We start from the raw sequence: 26,692 nt of genomic DNA, 5'->3' as shown, positions 1-26,692 counted from the left end.
AGGATGTTGCTTTGATAAATATACAGGATGGTGCAGCATAATTTTGGCTTTCCATGGGTGGGTTTTGTGCACTGCAGTATATAATCCTCAGCACCAGAGGTTGACTTCTCCCATTGTGTTTTGGAGCCCTGGCATAAAATGAAACATAAATAGAAAGTCAGTATAGTCATGATGGTGTTGTAATGAAGTGCTGTGTGGTACTTGAGATGTTTAGGATTACTTAGAAATAAATACAAATTCTACAAATTGTGCTTTTTGGATGAAAACATGTCCAGTGATCCTACCAGAGGAAGAGTAAGCTTTAATGTGCTCAGGGCCTGTGCTGGTTTTGCTGCAGTGCCATGGGTACCTGAGACCTTTTGGTTTTCCTCCAACAGCTGTAACACAACATTGCATTGAAACTGTTTGGTTTGAGGGAATCTAAAAATGCAGCTGAAGCAAACTGAACAATATAATGACAATTCAATTTCTTCAGCAGAGCTGTATCAGTTTATATTACAGGCTGGATTCTGTATTTAAAGCAGCTCAAACTCGGCTCTTTGTTCTCATGGACAGTTCTGTCTGGCACAATGGATGGGGAAAGTCCTTTTAGTGTCCTTCCAGACATGAATTTAAGGGGTTCATTCCCTCACACATGGACACTCAGCTATATGTGGGAACCCCTGCAGATCTGGAAATCTGCTGGAGGCTGGTAATTCCCAATCTTTCATGAAAACCCAAGACTAAGATGTGCATGTTCATGGGGACAGATTTTAATGTCAATCTTGACAATCACATTAGTCTTTCCAAGGTTTGTGGTAGTTCTGCATTGGAAAAACATCTAAACTGAATTGACTTGAGTAAGTTTTAGTGAACAGAATGATTTCAGTCACAATGGCTGAAACACAAAGGAAATAATAGCTTTGAGCTCTAGCAAAACCAGGTAGTTTTCCACAGGTCTAATTATTTCACCCTCAGAGTCCCTTTTTCAGCCCCTGGTACAATTAGTCTTCAATCTTTTATTCCCGTGGAGCACTAAAGACAGAATGACTACTTTGCCAAAATACTGCTACACCTACCCCACATTAAATAACTTTAATTATTTATGTGTCTAGAGACCTCAAGTAGGGTGAGAGAAGCTGTGACAAAATGGAAAAAAAACGAAAAAAAAAAAAAAACAAAAAGGGAGAGAAGTCATCCAAGTGGAAAACAGCAAAATAGTGTTTAAGGCTCACAACCATTAGCTGTGATATATTTCAGTGATGTTTCATGACCTGTGCTAGTGCAGTTTTTCTTGCTCTCTGAGACCAAAACATAAGAGCATTTACAGTATGCCAGAAAGTACAAACAGAATGGAGCAAATACTAAGGAATACTTTATTTTTCCTTCCCACAACTGTCCATAAATCAAAACTTAAATGAAACTGGTGCCCAAGTGCTTCCTTAGTCAAATTTGTGTCGGGACTGTTGCAATTCATAGACCTGATAGTCTAAAAATCAAAGCCAGCTTTCTAAATTCTCTAAAACATCCCAAACTGAGTTGCTTCTATTCTGATGCCCCAGGGTATTAGTCTTAGCTTTCAATGTCTTGTTCTCCCAATCTACAGTTTGATTAACTTTTGCACCATTTATAGTATTGGTTTAAAAGAGAAAGTCATGAAAGGGATTGTTCTGGTGTGTAGTGTTTCTTTTTCTAACTAAGCAAATAGTCTCAGTTGTCCCAGAAGTTTGAATTTCTTTAGGGATGACAAAGGGATGGTTGCAGAGGGATATAGATGGTTCTAGAAGGACAAAGATGATTATAGAAGCCTTGAAAAAACCTCCCTTCTGTTAAGAGTGAGAACAGGTGGAATTGACTCTTTTGGATGCACTGCAAGTGGCATAACCAACAATTCTTATAGATCAGGTTGCCCAATACCTCTTGCACATAGTATATTTTTTTCATTTTGTATTTATTTTGTGCTCATGGATGATTTTTGTTTATTTTTTGGGTCTTTTTTTCCTTCACATTCTTCCAAAACTTCCTGAATTTGACCATTGGGAAGTTTGTCTTGTACTTGTACTTTTTACTTGGTAGCTTTTGCAAGACTTATTGAACTTGTATGGGCTATGCCTTCCTCCACAAGCTAAAAATATGGTTTTAACCAGATAAATTTTAACAGCATCTGCAAAAAAATGTTCCCTGACAGAAAATGTTTCCTGTCCTTTGAAGTCTGAAGTCCCTGTCTTGTGTATGAATTTGTGAAAATGGAAATGGTGTAGTCCTGTGACAAAGCAAAGCAATGTGGTGGGTTTATTTCCATGCTATTTTCAGGATGTTCATCTAGAATATATCCCTAAGCATCAGGGTGAGTATTGCAAAAAACCTAATTTTTGATAGGTAACATGACAGAGTTATTATGAAATTGATCTTTTATAATGGAAAAAAACCTGGTTTTCCTTGGCATAACCTCTTGGACCAGGAGATGGAGTTCTCCCTGTGCTGGCTGCAAGCAGAAGCAGAGAGAAGTTGAGAGATTTGCTGTGGTATACATGTATTTCTTCTTTGTACCAGTCTGCTGCTCCTCTTGGAGGATTATCCCTTTCCATATTTTTGCATGGGTTTAGGAGTTCTCTTGAGCAGAGGTGAACTGATAATTTGCATGACAAAATATCACAGAACAAAAGCATTCAAAGCACTTCCCAAGAATTTGGGGGTTTTATAATAACATACATGAAAATTACTTGTATAAATGGAACTTCTATTTTAGAAATCCCTGTAATACATTACTGAGACACAATCCACTGAAGAGTTGGAGAGAGCCAAGTAATTCTAAATTTGCCTTTAAATGAATTGTAGTGAGCTTTGTCTGCTACTACAGCAGAAGTGAATACATGAAAAGCTGATGAAAATTTCAGAGCTCAATACAAGAAAGATGTCAGAGTAGGTAAATTGGTGAATGTATTTTGAGACTAGTTTCATGGGATATTATATATTTGAGCATGTATAAAGTGAAATATCATGTATTCCCCAGAATTCTGCTGAATCTGACAGTCTAAATCCTCCTTAGCCAATTCTGTGGCAGCAGGAAAGTGAGAAGTCTGAGTAATCTGTGTCAAAGTGGTCAGCTAATCTTCCTTCTGCAGGCTGGAGGGAATGTTCCAGGATCTAAAAGCATTCATACACTTCATATTCAATCATCTTCCCTTTGTCTCCTCAGCAGCTCATGAGTAATCTTCAGTTTGTAACAGCAATAAGGCCTGCACTTAGTATATCTAGGGGCAATGAATTCATTTATTAAATCAGTTTTAGTCCACACCTAGAGACCTGGAAATCTAATCGTGCCCCTCCTTTTGCCTTTGTGGGTAGCACATCCCTGTTCCCAAACATTTGGACTGTGTATAAGTAATTAAGCTTTTTATTTTATTTTTATTTATTTAAACAGAATATTTTTGAGTGTCCTGGCTTACTCACTGCACAAACAATTGATGAGAACATCCCACATGTGAGATCATCTCAGTGATTAGACCAGACAACCTCTCCTTTATCTGCCAAGAATCCCAGGGAGATTCTAGTCTGGAAAATCAGATTTTGCTTACGTGTGGGCAAGGTATCCTTGGCCCACACCATCTCCAAACCTCTTGTTTCTCTTGTATCCCTCTCTGTGTGATGGGAACACCTCTGCCCTGAGCTGTGGGATGGGTGCTTCTCATGCACTTTGTGTTATTTGGAAGGGTAGGATCTGCACAGGGAAACTGCACCTAGGAATTGAGCTCCCTGGTGGGCTGTGAACCAGGGGAAATGTTCAGGTGTGATGCTGCAAAGCAGATTTTATCTTCCTCTTATCTCATCTGACAGATGTGTAATGAGCTGACCAGATGTGTTTGTTGACGACTGGGGAAAAGCTTTTGGGTTGCTGTGAGGCAAACTGAACTATAAAGGACCTTAAGGTGGGAGTGGACTGAATCTTCTGGAAGAGATTGGAGAGCTCTGCATCTCTCTGATGGTAAAATTGCTCTTGAGAAAGGAAGAATGGAATGTAGAGAAATTAAGTAATTTCTATAGCGTGTCTGTTTATTAGTTTGCCAGATCTATTGATAACATTACCAGAACACACCAAAGTTGATAATGTCTTGGTTGGAAAATCCAATGATCTAAAGGTTGATCCTTTCTGTAGAAGAGCACAGTTCAACCTGCAACCCTTTTCCCTCCCTATGCACCAAAACAAAGTGCTCAAGCTGTAATTTAATTCAAGGAAAGCTTAGAATTTTGTTGTTGTTGTTGTTAATGGAGTGGTGTTCCCTGCCTGAGCACCACAGGTTTCCCTGTGGCAGGAGACCTTCCTGAGGATGTTGTGTGCAAACAGCCCAGCATCCTGTGGTCTCTCTGTGAGTGCTGCAGTTCGTGCTGTGTTTGACCTATGGGCTGGCACAGCTGCACTGCAGAGCTGTGCCATCAAACTGGCTGCTAAACAATGCTGAGCTCAACCAGAATGTTCTTCCATCTGCCATCCTGAATTGTTTGGTAATGTACTTGGCTTCTCTTTTTAAGAGGCTATGCAGTAATGCTGCAGGTAGTTTATTTTATAAGAGATGAAGGAGTGGAGGCAGAGGCTGAGAATCTGAATATGTTTGTTAAAACATGGCTTGGATTTTCTAGGACTCACTAAGAAAAGTAACTGCCCTTTCTAAAGGCGATCTGTTATTTCAGAAATGTCTTGCAGTTTTCTCAGGAACAGACCAAAGTACTGAAGATAATGCTGTCTTCAGATATTATTTTCAACAAGTATTTAACACTGAATTACCTCTACAGAGAGATTTCAGGCTGATAAAGGGATCAGGTTAGCCTCTCTTGTTTTGGGTTTGATCTGTAGGTTTTTGGAGTAAATTTGAAGCAGCTGAGAAACTTCAATGATCTCTTTCCAAGTACAATCCTCTCACACTGGAGGAGGATATTTTATTCTTTCAATGTGCTTTTACTAGCCTGAGGTGTGTACTTTACAAGGCTGTGCTTCTCATTCAATAAATCATGTGTGCCAAAGACAGAGCTACATTAGTTATGTTTAGCTTATTGTATTTTCAGTTTGTAATGTAGGCCTTTCCTGCATTTTACTGCTTGCTCTTGTTCATTATGCAGCCCTAATAACATTCCTTCTGACTTCAACATTTTTGCTTCATTTTTGTATCTTTTTCAAAATCTTATGAGAAAAAGCTTATAGAAATATATATCCCGTGGTGTCCTCTAAGAAGGTGCTGTCTCACAGCTGGAAAGGACATTTAGCTTCCATGACAGACTTTCTCAGTGTCTCTTACTAATCTGTGTGGGAATTATTATGCTTAGAATAGTGCTGATGCTTGTGAACAAATGTTGTAGAGAAGAGTTTCAGATTTCTAGTCGATTTTAGATGCTCTGATGAATAGGGATATGGAAATATAATCTTATTATTTGTAACTGGTTTTCCAGTTTATCTGTTTTCCTGTTCACATTCACTTTTTGCTAAACAGTCATTGCTCTACAGTTCTGCACTGGTGTGCATATGTTAAAAAATACGTAAAAGATAAATATGGGGGAGTTCCCCCTTAGAAAAATAGGTTTGTGGCTTTTTGGAGGGGGAAGTATTTGAAAGGGAACAAGTGACGGATCTCTGTTCCCTATAACAAGGTGAAGAATTTTGTACTTCAGGGCAAGACACGCAAACTACCATGTATCCGTGAGTTTCTTGAAAATAATGTGGGATTATGGATACATTATATACTTGAAAAATCAGGCTGTCTGTAAATGGAGTGTCCAGATATTTTAATTACCAAAGTTTCCCTTCCTATCCTGCTATCAACTTACAGGATTTTGGTTTTCTAAATAAAAATTAATTTATCAAAATTGTTACATAAAGATCGGTGTTTGTACACATGTATACAAGTAAGATACAAAAGCTGAAGTCTTCTATTAATTCTGTATTCAGGAATGAAAAAATGCACCACTAATGAGACATGGGCTTTATGCTGAATGGTGAAACTTGGAAGAAATTTTGGGCAGCTGCCTTACCATTATCTTTCGTGATTGTTGAATGGAATAGAAATCCTGCAGAAAACAAGATTTGTGGTTGTGTGTTTTAATCTTTTCATACTGCCAAGTGAGCTGAATAAAAATTGACACATTTTTAAGATGTTGAACATTTGAAAACCTGAGGTAGTACCAAAAGCTGTACCTAAGACCTTGTGACTTACAGGTTTGGTTTTGTTTCCTGAAGAATTCCAGGAATATCATTCACAATAGAGCAACAATTGCTTAGGGGCATTGTGCACACACACACACAAGCTCAATTGCTAAAAGTTGGAATATTACTGATTTTCACAAGTGGTAAAGGTAAGAGTTGCTATAGACTATTCACTTAGGATGATCAGAAAGTGTTTTTGTTAAGATGCCTTTTTTGTTTGTAGTTATTTACTCTGGTTTCTGGAAGAATTCCTTTAGGGACTTTAAGTTAAAGAGAAAAAGTGTGTTTGAACTTGCTGGTTTGCAGTAATCATAGAGGAAAAACTAAAGATGTAGAGAGAGTCAAAACCATGGACCTTTTTAAAACTGGGGAGGCTTATTCTTCAGTCATAAAATAACAGAAAAAGAAAGGTTTGAGAGGACCCAAATGGTTGTCTGTCCCCAAAATGCTGCTTGTAGGAACACAGGGCAGTATCCACTGGGGAGTGGTGTTCCAAAACCAACAGACTGGAAAGATCACTTAATCTATTATGGAATAAATCACCAAAAAACATACAATCAGTCTTTTTCTCTCCCATAGTCTTGTCTATTTATCATGTAAGGAGGCTTTTTTGGTTAGAGTATCTTGGAATACAAAGTAATCTGCCCCTGACAAGGTGCATTTTGGAATCCTTTTGAGAGGAATCCTTGCCAGGCTGAGAGCATGGGCTGTGTGCAACAGCAAGCTGGTACACTGACTGGGAAAATAACAAAACCTACCCCAAATCTCTGCTCTGAATGAGTCAGTGATTGAATAGATAAATCTTATTAACCTTTCAATAGTCCCAAGCTAAAATTTGTGTCCTTATCACTCCTTGAGGGCATCTATTAAACTATAGCTGCTGCACATGGTATGTAAGGAGAATGCTCAGCTGTGGAACATGGGTATCTAGCACTGGATCACTGGAAAAAAAATGTAGCCCTATTCACACTGAAAATTATTAACCAGGATTCCATAAATATATCCTTAGCACTTAAAACCTGTTCTGGTAGATGAGGAAGTTGGCTTTACAGTGAAGTTGTGGTGGGATGACTGCTGTAGGGTAGCAAGAGGCAGCACCAATGGCAAGAGACAGCACTATCAGCAGCTCCTGACTGTGTCCCAGCCATCCTGGAGGTGCTCTTTCCAGGTGAGGACACGGGGCCACCATCCCTTCTGGGCTGGCAGACTTTGGTTACCTTCTCTGTGCACACTGACCATCAGAGAACTTGTTCTGTTCTGCAAGATTTTTCATAGATTTTCTGTTGGGAGTGTGCATCCACTGTGTTTTTTGTCTCAAATCTTGACCACTGGGTAGTTTAACCCTCACATAATGATGAATTTGGTAAATTTCAAGTGTCATAAGCTGTCTTTATTGCAAATGCAATTAAAAGGCTGAAACACTTATTATGCAGATAGCTGCAGTAAATCTTGGCCAAAAGGAGGCAGAAAGATGCTGCAGAAAGGTCAAGTTGTGATTAATACCCTGTGAATGCAGCTCTGTGCAGTCTTTCTCCTAGAATATTTTCTCTTTTCCCATTTCACTTAAAATCTGGTGACCCAGTAGTAGTTGCCTGTGCCCAGCACCTGTTCTGGAAATTTGGACAAGTAGCCCTAGGACGGACAGACAGTCTGGAAGTTCACTTCCAGGTTCTTGAACTCTTTTTCTTCTGGTACCACTGGAACTACACATCTAGCTGAAAAGAGAGAGATTTGTATGGTATGTATGGTATGGAAATGAAGAGAACCTGTAGTGAAGAGACATAATTAAAGGTGTGTCTGTGCTGGAGTAGGAGCTGCTTCTTGAGAGCTTCTCTATCTTCCTGCTGTTTCTACAGCACCCACTACTATTATATTATGGAATTGCCTTGGCAGATCACAGCCAGAAGTGTAAATGAGAAAGTTTTTGATAAGGAGTAGAAGTTATCATAGTATTGTGTGTATTAGATGCCATTTGTTTGAAAAATTCAGATTTCTGACAAAGACTGGTTGAGGCCTTAGGTCTCATAAGGTATTTCTTCTATGGACATTTGGCCTCTCCTGTCATGTTCTCTAAAGTGATCTTTAGCAGTTGCACCCAGTTCCCTCTGGTTTGGAGCACTTCTCACACAGAGATCCCTTGTGCAGCTCTGAACTTCACTCCTCCAGCCCTGTCCCTGGCTGCTGCTCAGTGACCACTGCTGGAGACTGTGCTGCCAAAGAGCTGTGATTGCTTTTTGTGTAAATTAGGCAGAAGCCAGACAGTCTGTTCAGCTGCACGGCTTTGCCTCAGGAGACATCCATCAGAGGCACTGGATGGGCTGCACTGCACGGGCAGAGCTTTAAAATGGCAAGGAAAGCCATCCCAGATGTTCCTCTGGTTTGAATAACAGTGTTTTCAGAGGAATCTGACGCTTCTCTTTGTCATACAGTGAGTGAAAAAGGATGCTGCTCTGTGCCTGCTGCTGGCAGACAGTCCATACAGGCTGTTGCTGAAAGGGCTCCATGGGTTCCTTGGGATCCTGAGGAGATCCAGCGGCAGAGCCCAGCTCCTTTCTCACTGATCCAACTCTGCTCCTCAGCCATAAACCACACATGGCTGCTCCCCACAAACCATTTCCTGCCTTTGGGCTGATCAGGATAGACATTTAGACATTTTGTTGTAAATTTCACCTTGGGAAGCAGAAGGAAACTCCACATGTGTCTGGCTGGAAGGGATCCTCAGGGTTCTGACAGCTGATGCACAACCCAGACTTCAGTCACACAGCAGTGTCACCTGTGAGAATACATTTTCTAACCTGGTTTTTGTGGGGCTTTTTCCTACCTGCCACAAGAATTTTGGAAAATTATATTCTTATATATGCAGACCCTCTAACCATGTTCATTTTGAGGCAGATACTCTGGAAGAACACACTGATGCTTTATTTGCTTCTTGTAGAGAAAAACATTGCAGCATCATATGAAATGGAAAACAAAACAAGGATCCAAGCTCATCCCATTCTCTGATTAAGCAGTTTATACTCTCTGGTAGGTGTCTGGACAAGTGTCCTTGTGAACAGCCCTTTTTATGCGGAAAGTGAGAAGTAGGACACGTTTGCTCACATGTTTTGCCTGCCTGTGTTTGGGGCAGTTGTGCTTCATCCCAGTCACAGTCAGTGGACAGAAATGGGTGCTACCAGATAAGGGCTCCTCTGACCTTTGTAAAATGTTCCTGTGAAGATGAGGTGAGCCATGCCCTGGAAATGTCTAGTTCTCTCTGTTTCTTATAGAGAGAGACTGGAATGATTAGGTCAGAAGAAATTAGAGAAATCATAGAATAGAGTAATGGTTTGAATTAGAAGGGACTTTTAAAGATTGCCTAGTCCAAAATCCACAAACCATTTTGATCTCCACCCCTACCCTGCACAGGTGAATCTCCTAAGGACTTTTCACACCTCTACAGAGAGAAGTCATATAATGAGATACCTTTGGTAAGTGTGGAGATCAAACTGAGTTCTTTTCATTAAAATACAAGTCCTGTTGCTCTGTTAAACCAAATAGAAAGTCACTGCCAAGAACAGTGTAAAATGAGTGTTACTACACCACACGGTTGTGGCAGAAAGGCAAATGAGCTCTTGGCATCAAATAGGCTGAAATGATGGAGAACTGGGTGTTTCATCTCCTGCAGACACACTGCACATGCACCTTTCCTCATTCCAAGCACTCACACACCAGGTCTGTGTTACCTTCTCCCCAAGCCCAGACTGGGTTTGGGTTTGGAAAGGTTTGGTGGATGCCTTTCCAAAAGGCTCCTCTTATAGATTCTGCTTTCCTCTTCTCTGACTCTGCAGCAGTTCCTCAGCAATCTTCCTGCAGTCCTCTTGCAGAGCTCAGAGAGAATTTTGGTTTGTTCATTAAGAAAGCAAAATCAGTAACAGATTTTTTTTTCAAGTAGACTAAACGTCAAATGAATCATGAGTTTTTCTGCAAACTGAAGTGTTTGCTGAAGGGAAGGCACTTCCTTTGGAGTACTCTTGGTTCAGCAATTTAATGAAAGCATTTGAATTTGAAGATACAAACAGATTTCTATTGTGTATTTGAAGAACCATCATCCATTTCTGTGCAACATTGCTGCTGGTTTTTTGGTGAGAAAATTCTGATGGGGGGGGGAAAAATCAAATAAACCTGTTGATATTTCAGTCAGTCACTTGCTGCAGTTAAAATAAGCAAATATTTTTATGAGGGAGTCTTGTTAAGAAATGAAAATAGTTTACTTGTTCTACCAAGCATTTTCTAATTCATGTCAGATGAATCTTCCTGTAACAGGGCTGCAGTACAGACCACTGCCCCAGGGATCTCACAACACCTGATGGTGGCTGCAGCCTTAAGTCCCAGTGGAGACAGGGAACGTAAGGATGATGAATAAAGTTTGTGACCAGATCTGTAATGGACATGAGAGGGGTTTTTGGGTGTCCTGTGTGAGCTGCTCCATTCCTGTGATCCCAGTGTCAAACACAATCATGTCATAGCACAATAGTATCAATTTAACTTCTCCTGAACTGTGTTGATATTGTAAAGAAACACTGGTAGTTAGAAAAAAGAATTGGGAATCTTCCTGGCATTGTACTTGCTTTCAATTTCTACAAGAATTCAATGCAAACAAGTTTTTTCCTGCTCCCAAAACACCATGTCTATTTTAATGTGGGGAAAGGGCACTACAGATTTTTAGATGTAAACAATTGATAAATTTTCTTGTCTTAGTTAAATTTCATAATGGAAAGTCTTGGTTAAATTAATAATTTATGTATTAAGCAAAATGTGTAAGGTCAAGATTAGAACTTGTTTTACAACTGTGTATAAATCCATCCTGTTCTAGTCTTCAGTTTACTTCTTCTCTTTCCATTTCATCACAGAAAGTATAAGGATGCAGGGATTAACTGACATGTATTAAGGTAAAGTTCAGTGCTGAATGAATTGCTGCCTTCTCACACACTGTGACTAAGTAATAAGACTGAGATGACTCAAGCCCTAACTCATATTTTCATGGCTGATCTCACATTGCACAGATGCTATTTGCTTAACAATAGCAGAAGCATTTTTCCTTCGTCCATTCTTTGATTCAGATCTGTTTGGTTTCTTTGATTTGGCAAACTGACACACTGAATTTTCTTTCCCTTCTTGCCCTGGGAAGTGTCTTCTTTTCTGGCTGAATACTCAGCCAGGAAGGTAAACTATATTTACCCAATGATGAGTAAAACAAAAGAAAAAGGTTGCCGCCCTATTGTGTCATTCTTCCCACTCCTTGCCTCCTGTTTGTAAATAAATTATTTTAAACATGACAGATTCCCCTGAATCTTCTCTTAATATATAAAAGATTCTTAGATGTTTGTTTATTCCAAAGCATCTCTGAAGGAGTTAAATTCTTTCATTGTTTTGTAGGATCTCTAGGGAGCATGAGCTTATGTTCACAAATGAAGTTCCTGGTGCTCTCTCTACCTGTGGCTTGCTCTGCCCTTGATCCCCTGCCTGAATGGCTGCTGTGTTTTACCCAGTTTGAAAAATCAGCCAAGCTTGTTGGGGTAGCAGGTAGCAGTGTCTCCAGTGAGCTTTCTCTGGGCAGTGCTGCTCCCTGGTCCTGGGGGTTGTAACCTGGCTGTGCAGTTGCATGAGCCTAAATTTCTACAGCAGGGAAACAGAAAATATAATTTATTATTTGAAAAATGCTTTTTTTGGTGTGTTAATTTATGTTTTTTATCAGGGCTGAAAAACAATCAGAGGGAGACCTGTAGAAGGAGCAATGTTTAATGAATGGTCAGGTTGTCAGTGCTGAGCTTAGTCCTAGCTCTTTTATTTGTACAGTCAGGCAGGTTAATTTACTGCTTTCTTACACAGCAAGGTCTGCTCCATAGACTTAATGAGCTTTAACATTATTGCTTTAGTCTTTAAACACTCATGATTTTGGTTTTGAAATATTATTACAGTAATTGTAGAAATTAGATATAGCTCGCAGGCATTGCCTGTGCTGGCAGAGATCTGCAGTCCTGTAGGGAGGGACACAACAGCTCTGCCAACTTTTCCAGACAGCTGGAATTGTGCCCAGCCTAAAAAATGGACTGCTTCTGAATCCATTGCGTTTGTTTGATTAACAATTCTGAGTTTTTCTAATTACTCTGAAGTCAAACACTCTCATACTGCACAGTAGACATAAGGAATCATATTTTCAGCTTCTCTCAACCTGTGTTCATTCCAGTGCACTGATACCAACCTGTGCTTTCAATGACTCTTCAAACAGTGTTGCTGTCACTCAGACATGATCCTTTCTTTATTGCAATACATGATTCCCAGTTCATAAGTCTGCCAGCTCTTACCTCTAAAGGTCCTTGAAGATTGCTCTTAACCAAAGAATCTGCTGACTATTTACATTGTAATACTGACCAGAGCTCTCACTCAGTCTAATCCATGTACAACTAACAAAGATCATGTTCAACAAGTGTGGCTGGGTTTTCCTTTCTTGCCATTTGACTTTGGTGTCTTGACTGGCTCTATCTCACCTTACAAATGTGTTGATTTTGTGCACTAAGCATTTCCTGGTCCTTCAGTACCTGCTGGCACTTGGTTTGCTCACTGGGCGTGTGCCCTCTGCAAATACATTGCTGGGAAGTGAAGCTGGTTTTTCTTGCTCCTGTTCATGGCATTCTGCAAGCAGCATGCTTAAGTGAGAGCAGGAGAAACCAAGCTGGACACTACAGTTTAAGCATGGTAAGATTTACATTTGTGCATTTTTATGTCTTCCTGCCATTTTATTAGAATTAATGTTGGCAGCCCTTCCCCTCCTTCCTCCATCATTGGCTTACATATGCTTTGGGCCCCAGAAAAGAGAAAAATAGCTGTGGATGTGGACCATGCTTTGGTGGCTGCCTACTGATGCCACCTTAGTTTTGATTTTTACTTCAGACCCCCATGTGAATGAACTCAGCGTACATAGGATTTGTGTGTTTTAAGCAGCACATATATGATGTGTGCCTCTTTTCATTTGAATGCTGAAGCTGTGTGCACTGGATTTAGATTCACTATGCTGTGATCTACAGTGCCAGCACTGAGCTGGGAGGTGGAACCTGTGGCTTCCTGAAGCATAGGGAAGAGTCAGTAATGCCATCAATCCTGTTCCTGTGGAGTTTCCAGCTAGGCTGTGGTACCTCCTGCAGCTTTGGTTCAAGCAGTGATTTGTGCCTTGTCAGGAGATGATCCATCTCAGCTTCCTAAGTGGCAAAAGTCAATTACAGCCACCACACCATGCTGCATTCAGCTACTCTTGTTAGGAATTTCCTTACCAGTACCAAGATACAGTTTGTGCCTATCCTAAATACACCCATGCTAGTAAATACATGCAGTGCAAACAATATTTCTCTGCTGGCAAAGAATTTCCTGCCAGCAGTAGGTGGAGGGTCTGTCACTCAAGCAATGTGAGGCAGTGCTGTAGTTCTTGCCCCACTGCAGTCAGGGCATGTGGAAAATGTTGCCTCTGTTGCTGAGTCACTAAATTGCTCCAGGTCCTGGCTTCCAGCTAAAGTGAACATAATGGTTCAGCAGTGGGAGCAATTTCTTGCACCAGGCAATTTGATGACAGAGCCATTGAAGAAAAGAGGATAATTCCTCTCCCTTCATCTTGAATCCTTTCAGCTCTGTCCCTAGAGAGCAGGATGCTTCTCCTCCTTCCCAGGAAGATGGGGGAGAGGTGGAGCAGAGGTGTTTTGGAGTGCAGATGACAGCTGTCTTGCTGGGCTTGGGGGGATGCCCATGGCAGGAACATTCATGGTCACTGTGCCTGTGGTAACTGCAAACCTGATTGAAGTGGATTCACCATATTTTATTATTCACCATAATTCCTGTGGCTCTGAACTGATGTCCCTCAGGGAAGTTCAGTTTTGGGGGTGTTGCAATTGTCACAAGCAATTGTGTGGCTAGAGTTAGCAAAAATAAGTGTTGTGTTCTTCCACACTGTAAAGCATTTTTTCTGCCTTTTTTGTGTTGTTGTTGTTTATTTTTTAGGCAATCCTTAATTCTTTTGTCTTGGGAGGGTGAGCAAATGCTCTCTGGATAGGTATAGCACCTGTGTGCAGTGGATGCAGCTATATGCAGGATAAACTGTACCTTTTTATCAATTTTTTGTCTAATTTTGCTGTCTTATGCTAATTAGTGCATGTTATTTCTAATGTATCTTCCCTCAACAATAGCTTCAAAGAGTAAAACTCCATTCTAGAGAAACATTTCTACGTGGGTAAAAGAAGTGGCAAAAGCATTGGGGAAAGTCTCACTGGGCATCTCCTCTACCCTTCCCATGAGGCAAGGGATAACAACCACCTGCTTGAGGAGCTCCCTTCCCTACAGCCATGGAATTATGTCATGAGTGGAGCAGGAGTGAAAGAAGTGTCTCTTTCCTCTGCACTTCTGATATCAGACCTTTGCTTTACTCTGACTTAAGAAATTAATGTTCTCTCTACATATTGAATGTGGATTAGAACAAAGATCAGCCTTTAAGGGGAGGCTTGCATTTTTACCAGTGTCTTAATTCACATTTTAGTGCTCCTCAATTGCTCTGTTGTGTGAAATCTTCACTCTAGGATGCAAACAACTACATTTCCTAATCAGCCCCAGGGATGCTTAATAAAACATCACAAGTCTGTTAAAAGGAGCACTGTCACCTCTTAAAGGCTGGCTGGTTTTGTTTTTGAGCCCTAGGTTGATTCATGATTCAGCTTTTGTCAGCTAATTTATTCTAGGCCATTTAGAAGGAGAGCAAAAGTAGCACAGGAAAGAAGAAGAGCAAATTTTCCTATTAAGTCTTAATTTGAAATACAGGCCTGGTCTCTAATAATGTGTTGTGTAAAGCAGGGAAGTCTTAAGTGGTAGATTATTAAAACCAGTATCTCTTTATTCAGTAGTATTCTTTCCAATAGAGCAAATGTTCCTGCAGGTTGTGATGTCATTGCTCTCCTGTTTAAACACTACGTGTGCCACAGAGGTGCCCAGCACTCACCACAGAGGGCAGGGGGCCAGACCAGGTGGTGTCCTGTGTGGTGGGGGTGGTTTTGGCACATCTTGTACCAGCACAAGTCAGAACAAGCAGCAGTCTTCAGAACTCCAACCCAGAGTTTGTCTAATTAGGCAGGAGTGATGGAGAATGCAGGACCAAGGATTTTTCACTAGATCTGCTTCCTTAGGGGTAAAGATATCTGCAATACCTTCAGTCCTAAAAGTTAGCCAGTCTGAAAAGTTAGGCATGGGTAATAACGTCTAAGAATTATAAAAGAATTAGGAGAACCTGTTTTATGCAAAGTCGACTGCTGCCACTATTTCAGCTAGCCTGGGGTACAGAATATTACCTAGGCAGAGATCATGAGTGTAAGATGTTCAGAAGGAATCCTGTCTGAACAAAGAGGGGTTTCTCTTGAGGTATTTGCTGAAGTTTCATCAGGAAGGGTGTATCTGGTTAGGAAATCATATTTTTGAGTGGCAGTTTCATAGTGCAGAAGAAAACCTGGAAGGTGAGGTGAGTCTGAATCTTACTGTCAGTCATCTGGTAGGTGCACATGTGTTGGACAGGGGGCAGGCAGGAAAACTGGGCTGCTCCAGCACCAGGTCTGTTACTGCAGCCTGAACACAAAACCTGCATTGCTGATGTGCTCAGTGTGCTGGAGCTCTTCCCCCACCAAAGCAATAAGATAATTGTAGGATGCTGCTTCTTAACACTCTCATTGGTGGGGTTTCACATCTTGCTAATACTGAGTATGAGACCATTAAACAGGCAGCCATCCTGGTTCTGTAGGAGGATTCTGTTGCTAATTGACAATGTATTTTAATCTACATAAAACTGGTTGAACACATAAGCAGGTAAAATTGTATTTCCTGATAGCTGCCAAATCCCTCTGTTAGGTGATAAGGACAGTTAAAATCTGCAAGGTTTTGTCATAGATGTGGCTGAAGGATAAATTGCAAGGAATGTTCAGTAAAAAACAGAAAGAAAGCCACACAAACCATTGTGAATAGAATTCAACTTCAGTAGATTATAGCCATTCTATAAGAATAGAATCTACTGTAAACATATTCCTGTTAATGTGGGTAACATTAATGTAATTTATGTCTATCTGTCCATCTGATAAATTTCATAATGCTCTGCATTATTCTTTCCATTGCAAACTCTGATGTAGTTTCTGTTGTCTTTGAAATAAGACTGTAATGATTTCTAGTCCAGATTCACAGAGTTCACCATAATTCTGTTGTCAGTGTGAGATACCAGAATTTTGTTGAATAGACCACTGTGTTTTAGGATTTGTTCCCTGTAATAAACTAAATTGAATGATCCTTCAGCTGATTTACATCTGGCCAGGAGTGTGTAGCACTCTCTGAAATTTTGTCTGACTTTTCTGACAGTTTCTGGTCTCATCACTCTTACCAGTGCTTAGTTCTGCCCTGGGCTCTGTGTATTTGACCCTCCAGGTGACAAATGAAATAACCGGATTTCCAATTATGGCTTTAGAAATTTTGGATGTTATGTGTGCCTCACTGCACTGAGAGAAAAAAATCTCTCAGGACATTCAAGGATCAGCAACACACTTAGCAAAGGGACTATTTGAGGCTTTTGTCTGGTCTGATAGGAGTACTAATCTCTTTAGAGTTAAAAGAAAAGCTGAGAAGAAATTACCAGATGTCAAGTTAACCTTATCAAGCAGTTTTTATCTTCCCTAAATTCCCAGTGCCAGAATATCTCACAAAGTACAGTGTTCTTGGCAGCCTGCTTGCCATCCCACTACACTGGGATTCTGCAAGACCCCTGCTCACCTCTAGCACATCATCAACCCAATAATGGATTAATGAGAGATAGTTAATGAGAGATAGTTTTCAAGACTTTTGTTGTCCTGAATTTCTGATTGTTTCACTCAGTCTTTCCCCTTTACCTCTTGGCTTTCCATTTCCAATAAAACCTGGTCCTTTTTTCCCAGTTAAAAATAAGAAATGCCTGGGAAAATAATACTCCATGTCACCCATGCTGCCCCTGCAAGGAAAATCAGCAAACAGAATTTCAGAGCTCCTTGACCAGACAAACAATGACTCTGTGAGATTTGTGTTGATGCCCCATGCTCCCCAGTCTGCTGGTGTTATGATCTGGCTGGATAAAAAGTGCTTTCACCAGGCATTTTTGTAAGCAGTTCCAGGAAGAACCTGACCTTCTTGATAATAACAAAGAAGAGTTCACATGTTGGATTTCTTCCTTTTACTTACAAGTAACTTGGTCTTATGGTATGAATAGAAACACCTTTTCAAGAACTGAAGAACAAAATTAATGGTCCAGTATTGGGGGTTTTGGTGTGTGTATGTGTGTTGTTTTTTCCTATTAAAATAGATGCAGAGAATCAAAGAATATTTTTCCATATGTGTTTTTATTACTCTAGTTGTTGTATATCTAAGACAGCAATCTAACCAAAAGTATTTGTTTTATGTTTTGCTTGTTTCTCAATTTTCAGTAATAAGGTCAAAACTGGCACTTCTGATTTGTATTTCTGCTTTGCAATGACTTGTGTGCTTCAGTTTGTGTATCACCTTCCTGTCCTCTTTTCTTCCTGAATGAAAGTGACCTCATAGTTGGATCTGTATTGCAGAACAATGATATTTTTTACTCTTTTCTTAGGAAAACCCCCCTAACTTTTATGCCAGTTGTGTTTAAGTAGCCCCTGAGACAACCTCATAAGTCTGTAGGTTATTCTCCAGTGGCTTCCAAACCATTGATAGATTTAACTTTTGTCAAATCAGACTGATGGTAATTTCAAAATCGCTCACACAATTTGTTTTGACTTTCAGGTAGTTTGATATAAACATACCCAGTGATTTTGTGGCTCCAAACTACAATTATTCAGGAAGCTGATTCTGCAGCTGCAGTGGATGAAATCTGAAGGCTTGGAGTGAGCATCAGCCAGGACCCAAGGGCCTGCAATAAACAGGAACATGACGGCCTTTCCCAAGCAAGAAACAAAGGAGGAACCTTTATTTCTCGTGTAGCTGGAAGGAAAAGCAATACAATCTTGACACCCAGTTAATTTAAAGAAGCATTTTTCAAAATACCTCTTGACTGCGTGGATCTTGTAACTCTGCCACAAAGGTGCCTTTGGACTTGTGCAAATAAATCATTGCAGTATTGATTGGGCAAAGTGGTCATTGCTAAAGTGGCTGTGGAAGGACCATGACAAAGCACTTGGAGATCATCAATTTGTCATTTCTGTTGGAACACGAAAGGGAAACAATATTGGGAGTATTGAAGAGAGATGAGTACTTGAAAAAAGTTGAAGATAAAAGAATCAGGTAACCCTTTTTGTTATTGCTTTTGCATATGTGCTTGGTAGATGTTTTTGTGGTACCTAGTGAAGGTTTTCTATGTGCCTCATACAAGGATAAGTGCTACAAGATGACTTAATTGTAAGTTCAAGTAAAATCTGTTAAAAAGAAAATTACTTGCTAGTATGGTTCTCAGTTAACAGAAATCATGCCCATTGCTTCAAGACAAAAGTATAAGAAAGATAAGTGCAAAAATACACAACAGTGTTTTTTGAATTTCAGATTTGTGTAAATTTAGTCTGGTTTGGCTGAATTTCCCCCTGTAAATGGGAAGTTTTAGTAAGGCTCTTGAACTCTCTTCCTCAGAGAGGAGCTGCGCACAGAGCCTGTCTTCAGAGCTGACTGAAGGACGCAAGTTTGGAAGGTGTCAGAGGGACAGAAAGTTGGCATCTGCCTCTGTTCAGGATTACTACAGCATGGGACAAATGCATGATGGTGTCCTTCTTTCTGTCGTGGTGCTTACCACAACAGAATAAGGAGGAGGGACACTCCATTTTTCAAATTACTTAGATTTACTAATAAATAAAATTTAAAATCTTAGGGGTTTATCTGAAAAGTCACTGTTGGGAGAAGTAGAGTCTCAAGGTATTAATAGTACTCATGTGTTCTTTTTCTATTCAGAAAAATAAAAACCAAATTTCAGAGAACAACGTGAGGAGGCAGGCTGTGTCAGCAGTTTTAAAAAGCTCACTTTGAGTTAGTTCAGCTAAGCATCAGTTCAGGAAAAGTCCCTATGCTTTTGAAGTATGGTTTGGCTGCTTCATTTCACTTCCCCCCACAGCCCTTTTGAAGTTTCATACAGTGTTGGTTCCGAGAAAGAGGCTTAGTGTAGATGGATGGAGCATTGGTGCTGATGAGGCTGCTGAATATAATAAATGACAGAGGGAAAATTTCCAGCCTTTGCTGGTTTCTGTCCATGAGTCCCAAGGCCAGGCTGCATTGTTCTTCCCTTTGATTTTCTAAAAACATTTTAGGTATTGTGCAAAGACATTTTAAACATCGCAAAGGTGTATGTTCAGCACCTGCTGAAGCTTCTACTGTTTAAAATAATTATTTGAAAATTAATGAAAATTAATGGAAATTTAATTAATTTCCATTATTTGGAAATCTTTGCAGAGTTAGCCACAGGTTTTGAAGGCTTTTCTCTTTCATCTGAACCCAGTCTAAGTGCAATGTCCCTGTTGGTGTGCCATCCATTACCTGGGGGAGCACAGTGGCTCATCTGAAAGGAGGGACTGAAAAATGGTGTTTCTTTAAGGTAGTGTGGGAAAATTAAAAATTTTATCTCCTTAATTGTTTGTGAGATGAAAAAGAAAACAGATGGAGCACTGTTTGTTCCAGAGCATTCTGCTCTGTTTAGTAATAAAATTAAAATTTCAAATAAATTATTTTGGTTTCCTGAGGTGGTGGCCTTGGAAATGTGTGATGTGCCAATAATCATCTGTCAAAGGCATCAGTATAAAGTGTATCAGATCACTGGATTCATAAAGCCCCTGAAAGCTTTTTTCTACTATTGTCATTTCCCAATCTCAAATGGAAACTTGAAACTCCTGAGGTTTTGTGGGGGTTTTTGTTTTGTTTCATTTGATTAGTTTGGGGTTTATTTTGTTGATGGTTTTTTGGTTTTTGTTTTTGTGGGTTTTTTGTTTTTTTTTTTTTTTTTTTTTTTTTTTTTAATATGATGTCTTAACCCTCCCAAAATTTTCTGCTTTTTATGGCATTGCTGGAATTCATTCTGCCAAATCTTCTGAGTCTGGGAACTTGCAGCACCCCTGGAGGGAGCAGTTCAGCACAGTTCAGTGAAGTCACAGGTGGCTTTGGTTTATCAGTATTTTGGTAAAAAAGCCCCCTAATAAAATACTCAAAATCAAGCTAATCTGAAATAAAATGCTAATTAGAATAACTAATGATGCAGTGTGGTTCTCATGCATACTTCTAGCACCTGTGTATGAACCAAAGGGCTTGGCATTTATTGTCACTAGACCATGCTTTTCCTGATAACAGTGGAATGTGGTCTATAAAAGATTTCCAGAATATAAAAACTATAAGGAATTTGATAGCTAACTGCTTCCTATGAGACTTTTTAATTTTTCTTTCTCAATACAACTTGGCAAGGATCTGTAATCATGGCTTATAAGCACACTTCAGGGGAACATTTGTTGTCTTTAAAATTCCATTTGGTACAATCTGTTATACACTTTATTGAGGTACTTTGCAGAAGAACAAGTCCCTTTTCATTTATTTTCAAGGCATTTTCCACTCTGGGAAGAAGCTTACTTGTACATTGTACTGAAGAATTCTTATTATCCTGTTCCACTCTTTCTGAATCTATCTTGACAATTGTTTTTTTCTCTTCCTATTAGTTTTCAAAAGCCCTTGTAAATTAAAAAGACCTTTCTATTCATTGTGAAAGCAATGATAAATGCAAGAGGATGTTCTAATAATGAAATGGTTAAGGGTTGGTTTTACTATGGCTGCTCATACTCGTTTTCTGGAGTGCAGGTGGCTGTTCTTGTATTTTTGTTTGATTGACAATTATTTCACCCACATGAGAGAGAAACACAGAAGTCATCAAGCTCTTTTTCTGAGGTCTATTTTTGATAGTACAAATAATCAACCTCCTTAATAAAGATTATGATTTATGTTCTGAACTCTAAGTGTGCATCTTGCATGACGGGATGTTTTCTTTGAATGTTGATTTGAAGCTGTTAATAGATTACCTGTACAAATAACCTGCAGTGTTCTAAACATTGCTTTATGATGTTTTTGATGTCAGTTGAATTACCATCAGTTTTTTTTTCAGTTGTTAAGATTATTTGAGTAAAATCATTAATTCTTACCTTAACTATTTTCTTAGGCTTTAAAATACAAAGTTCCTTTCCATTCTTTATGGAGCACACCTATGAATACCATGCTTTTACAGGAGATAGAGTAATAATTGCTGTGCTGAGAAAATTGCAGTTTTGTCCAAGAAAAAAACTTTAATGAGTTGTTGTTTGAACCCCTCCCTCAGCATTTAGGTTGCCAGAGGATTTGTAAGAATTGCACCAGCCCCAGATCTGTATTGACAAAGAAAATTAGCATTTCTGTCTTTTCATCTGACTAAAATGACATCTTCTTATCAGTCCAAAGAGATCCATGGAAACAATTTATGGTATTAACTTCATTATAATATAGGAGAAATTTTTAACAGTGATACCACCATGTGGTAGCTCCGGGCAAGTACCTTAGAAAAGCAGAAGTTGGAGGACTGGAATGGGAAGTGACTTATCTGCTGAGTATACATTTGGATTTGTTTACAAGCACAAAATGGTTGCAGGATAACATATGTAATATGATTCATGGTCTGGGCTTCTGTAAAACTGCTTATAAATATTTGAAGGAGAGAGCCCTTGTGTTAAAGCACATTGGCCATCTGTGCCTGGGGGTTGCAAAGTTCCTGTCTGGCAGCCCAGTCATTTGTGAGGTGTGTTTAACACAGTCTAACACATTGCTATTTTTTGAATCAGAGGATTTTCCATCGAGGGTAGCTCCTACAGCCAGTACTCTAAGGGTAGATGTGCCTGTGTTTTTTGCTGTCCTGTGTTCTTTGAGAACCACAGTCCTGCAGTGGTGAAAGCATTTCTCATGGTGATTAATTTTCATATGCTGGGAGAATCTGGTTTATTAAGGACTAGCAAGAAACCAACAGGGGATCTGTTTTGTTTTGATTTTTTTTTTCAATCTTAGTAACCATTTCTATTTGAGAGGATAAGTAAGTGAGTTACCCAGAAAAAGTTTCATCTATGGAAGTTTGCCATCATTATGATAGCCAGTATAATTTCAGTTCCCATGCTTCCTTTCTTTCTTTTCACTGGGCTCTGTTCTGCCATTCCTTATGCCAGATCTCTTTTTTTTTTGCAAATTCATTCTTTGCTTGTCTCCTTGTGTTGTCATCAATGTGCCTCCATACTTAGGTATTATTAACACAGTTTTTATCACATTGATCTGCTACATAAACAAAATGTTAAAACCTGTGCTTATTAAGTAAGTACAAAAAATACTTCACGTACTCATATTTTACAATCCAAGGAGACCTCAATAGAAGTTGGTAATAGCCCATTTCTTTTTGTGAATTCCCAAAAATATTTACTGTTATTTCCTGCATACTGTGCCAGATTGTGAAGGGAATCTTGGCTGAATTTGGAGAAGGTACTGAGAATCAGTTTGGAAAGAAAATTGCCTTTCTTCCTCATGCTCATGTATCTTGATGCCAGGTCCTGCACAGAAAAATTCTCTAGTATCTAAGTTAGCAGCTGCACAGGTTCAGAAAAAGGATGTTTCTATTTGTCTGTGCAAATTAATTCAATTTTTTTCCTGCCAAACTCTTTAATTATAATTGACTGAGGGAGGGAGAGGGTTGCCCTTCTTTATTTTTAATTCAATTTTTTTATGACCCACTGAACTCTGGTAATTTAGAATGGCAAAATACATGTAGGTAGACTTGGATTATACTGCTCTACATCTTCAGAGGAAAAAGGGTTTTGAAATGGGGAGAAAGAAGATCCAGGAGAAATCTGAAAATCAAACTCAGAAATTATGTATGCTATTACATTTAACAGTTTGGTTTTGGGTTTTCTTTAATGGAGACGAGATAAGGTAGAAAAAAATTCAAAATAAAGTTTTCTAAAATCCTACTGTATTGTATTTGCGGGTGCCCCAATGCAGGAAGGAATGATGAATTTTACTCCATGTTCTCAGAAGGCTAATTTATTATTTTATGATACTATACTATATTAAAGAATGCTAAACTATACTATACTAAAGAATACAAAAAAGATACTTACAGAATGCTAAGAGAATAATAATGAAAACTAGTGACTCTTTCCAGAGTCCTGACACAGCTTGGTACACACTGGGCAATGAGACAAAACAATTCACACCAGAAACCAATGAAACAATCTCCAAACACATTCCAAAAGAGCAAAACACAGAAAAAGCAAATAAGATAATAATTGTTGTCTTTTTTTGTCTTTTTTCTCTGAGGCTTCTCAGCTTCTTAGGAGAAAAGTCCTGAGTGAAGGGATTTTTCAGAAAATATGAATGTGACACTACCGAAATAGAAAAAAACCCTAACCCAAACCAGTCAGTTTGGTATTAAAGGAAAATTTTCCTAGCATGAAGCAAGCAGATAATGTTTACAGAGTTAAATGAAATTATGGCATTCAATTAGGTGAATGGCTTGGGCAAAGAATGTCTTGCCTCTTGCACCAGTAGAGCTATTTTACTTTTGAGGGATAAATATTCTCTAGGGTAAAGCTTACTTTTAATAAGAAATGGATCTGTTAAGGCTTCTCATTGCTTCCTCTTCACAGTGTTATAGGGGTTTGAGAACATTTAATCTCTTGAGGCTGCATTTGTGAAAGAATCTTTGCTTCATTGCTTTCAGCATCCGTAGGGAAAGACCTGACTTCTTCAGGGATCCCTGTGCCTCTGGCAACTGTGCCAAGAGCTGTGAATTCTGGAGTCAGTTTCTTTGGCTGTTTTTTCGCTTTGTTCTGTTTCCTGCTGTATTTTACATTGGCCCTTTAGGCCCCCTTTGGAATGGGTCAGGTTGAGACATTCAGTGTTACCTGGAATCCTGGTTACAGCAGAGCTCTTCTCCAACATGCTTAACATATTTTCTCAGACAGTAGAGGGATCTTAATATAAATTCATAGTTTAGAAAAATGGCTACATATTCTGTTAAACTTGGCAGAATCAAATTTATTTTTAATAGCTATCTTTCATCAAACAGCCATTGTAATAAAAGGTTTAGAAACTTCAATGAATGATAGGATTCTATTTCTCAGAAGCCTATTAAATTGACTTTTGCTGAGTTTTATTATCCCTTTCATATTACTAGGAGAAGATGGATAAAGATTAATTCTTGTCTAACGTTTGTGATTAAAACTATCTAACTCCTTTAAATGTATTCCTTTAAAACTATGGAGAGTGCAAATGTTAGACTGGCACAAGGAAATTGGCTGTTTATAATCCAGCTGCTTCCTGCCCTGGGAAATAAATGTAATGGGAAGTCAGTGCAGCTACAGGCTGCACTTGTTATCCCTTTTCAGTACCGTGAAAGCAGTGCAGCTCAGCTGGGCTTGTTTAGGGACTGCAATGATGATGGATTTTTTCAAATTACTCACCCACCTCCTCTTGCTCTTCCTGGCCCTTGAGACAATTAATTTTTTATTTTCTTAAGATATGAATGTATTTGTTACCATCAATCAGAAGTTCAGCTCAACAAATAACACAGGGAATCTCAAATAAATGTTCATATGCAGTGTATCTGTCCATGCACTCTTTGCTTCTTTTTAAAATTTGTCTTTCTTGTTTGTTTAATTGAGTGGAGTAACTGTGGGTTGATTTCTTTTCTCTCAGTTCCCTGGAAGTCATCAAAGGCAATTTGTATTCAAAAATAAGAAAACAAGCACTTCTCAGAATTTCCACTGTCAGAATTTCCACTGTTAGCAGATCAGCTATCACCTGATAAGAATTTTAGATTGTGTTTCACACAAACACTAGGAAAAACTGTTGCAATCACCACTACTGAACAGTAGGAATAATGTCTTTTTAATGTCAAAGAACATTGATAAGTTTTTCAACACGTTGATCTCTAAGCAAGCTATTAAAAAAAATTGCTCTGTTTATTGTTTTGGGCCTATAAACATTTCCCAATTTTAAATTGGAACTATTTAAAACAGATTTTGTGCCTAAACATACTTCTAACTAAGCACAAAAGGGCCTGAAAGTTCCAGAGTGGAGGGAGAAGGCTGGAGTGGAAGGAGTTCAGTGGAGGCTCTGTTTCATCCTTAGACACCTGCATGCAGTCCACAAGACACAGTGATTACTGCCAAAAAGATGGCAACTCCCAATAACTGCATGTTAAGTTCCTGAAATGCAATGGGTCATGATTATTTATTGTTTTTTCAGTTAAAAATAAGTGACTGAAAAGAAATCTGTTATGAAAAAATAAGCTTTTCCTTGTGCACAATATTCTAACCCTTTTGAGATTTAGGATTGACAATTTTTTGTCTTCTGAGTTACTCTGACACTTGGGTACGGATCAAGTGCTTGGTTTCCATGTAGATAGTGAATTGCTAAAAAAAAATGGAACTAAATTATTTGTACCTCTTTACTTCTTTGGTATGTGATTGACCAAATCTTTGTAAAACTGAATAAGAAGTAAAAATGCGGTTGTCTCTTAAAGACTCTCTGTTGAACATTCCTCAGCAGTTCTGCTGTATAAAAAGTCACAGTTTTGACAGGACACCACAGAAAAGATGAGGCAGAGAGAGAATGATCAGGTAAAGAAGTGGTTCTGCAGTTTGGCAATCAGATTAGGTGAGATGAACAGGAAAACATTGAGAAATGGAGGCTAAGGAAAGCAAGGAAAGGTGTGGGTCTGCTGCTGGGTGGAATAGAAGACAAAGCATGTGGAAAAGGCCAATGTGCACAACGTCTTCTTGGCCTCAGTCCTTACAGGTCAGACAGATCTTCTGGAATTCCAGCTCCTGAGGTCATTGCAAAAGTCCAGGGCAAGGTGAGTTTGAACCTGGACAGCGCTGCAATAACTCTGACTGTGTGAAAGCACAATCAATCTTAACAAATTTCCCTAAGGTCAGCTGGTCCTCGAAGTGGCCATGTGGCACAGCACTTTATCTCTGACAACTCCACATTGCTGGGGGTGTGACAGTAAATCATTAAACATTTGTGAATGTTGTTTGATGTTTAGTGGAATGTGAGTGACCATAAACTCAGTGGGGCTTAGAGGTCTTCCCAAGCACCTAAAGGTGTGTTTGTTATACGGGCAGATAGATGTGGTGTCTCTTTTGAAAATGGTGTGGTCAAGAGCATGCTGGTGGTGGGTTGCCTTTATTTCTCAGTCCAGAAGAAGTAGTTGAGTTCTCTCTTGATGTTTGGAAGGTAGATCCAAGGATGGGACTGGCAAGAATAGGGATCATGGGATCATCTCCATTCTGTGTGCACAGTGGCAACACCCGGCACCACGGGCAGTTTTCACAGCACAGCACAACACTTTGCATTTGGAGCTGACTCACAGAAGGAAATGGGCAAGTGCCTGGAACCAAAAGCATCTCTACAAGAAGTAGGGAGATGTAAGATGCAATCAAT

At 39.3% G+C, this 26,692-nt stretch overlaps 1 protein-coding gene across 6 annotated transcripts in view; it reads left to right on the top strand.

The window, feature by feature from the left end:
* SYTL5 (synaptotagmin like 5) overlaps positions 1-26,692 on the top strand; it is an 82,067-nt gene that overhangs the window by 7,908 nt on the left and 47,467 nt on the right. For all 6 annotated transcript variants that reach the window (XM_064407350.1, XM_064407349.1, XM_064407348.1 and 3 more), the window contains one exon: positions 18,005-18,502. In XM_064407350.1, the coding sequence (XP_064263420.1) occupies positions 18,384-18,502 (119 nt within the window). In that variant the 5' untranslated portion in view covers positions 18,005-18,383. The remainder of the gene's footprint in view (positions 1-18,004; positions 18,503-26,692) is intronic.

Source organism: Passer domesticus, chromosome 2 (genome assembly GCF_036417665.1).
Source record: "Passer domesticus isolate bPasDom1 chromosome 2, bPasDom1.hap1, whole genome shotgun sequence".
Lineage (NCBI taxonomy): Eukaryota > Metazoa > Chordata > Aves > Passeriformes > Passeridae > Passer > Passer domesticus.
Note: the sequence above shows the minus strand (reverse complement) of the source record. Positions and strands in the feature narration are given on the sequence as shown.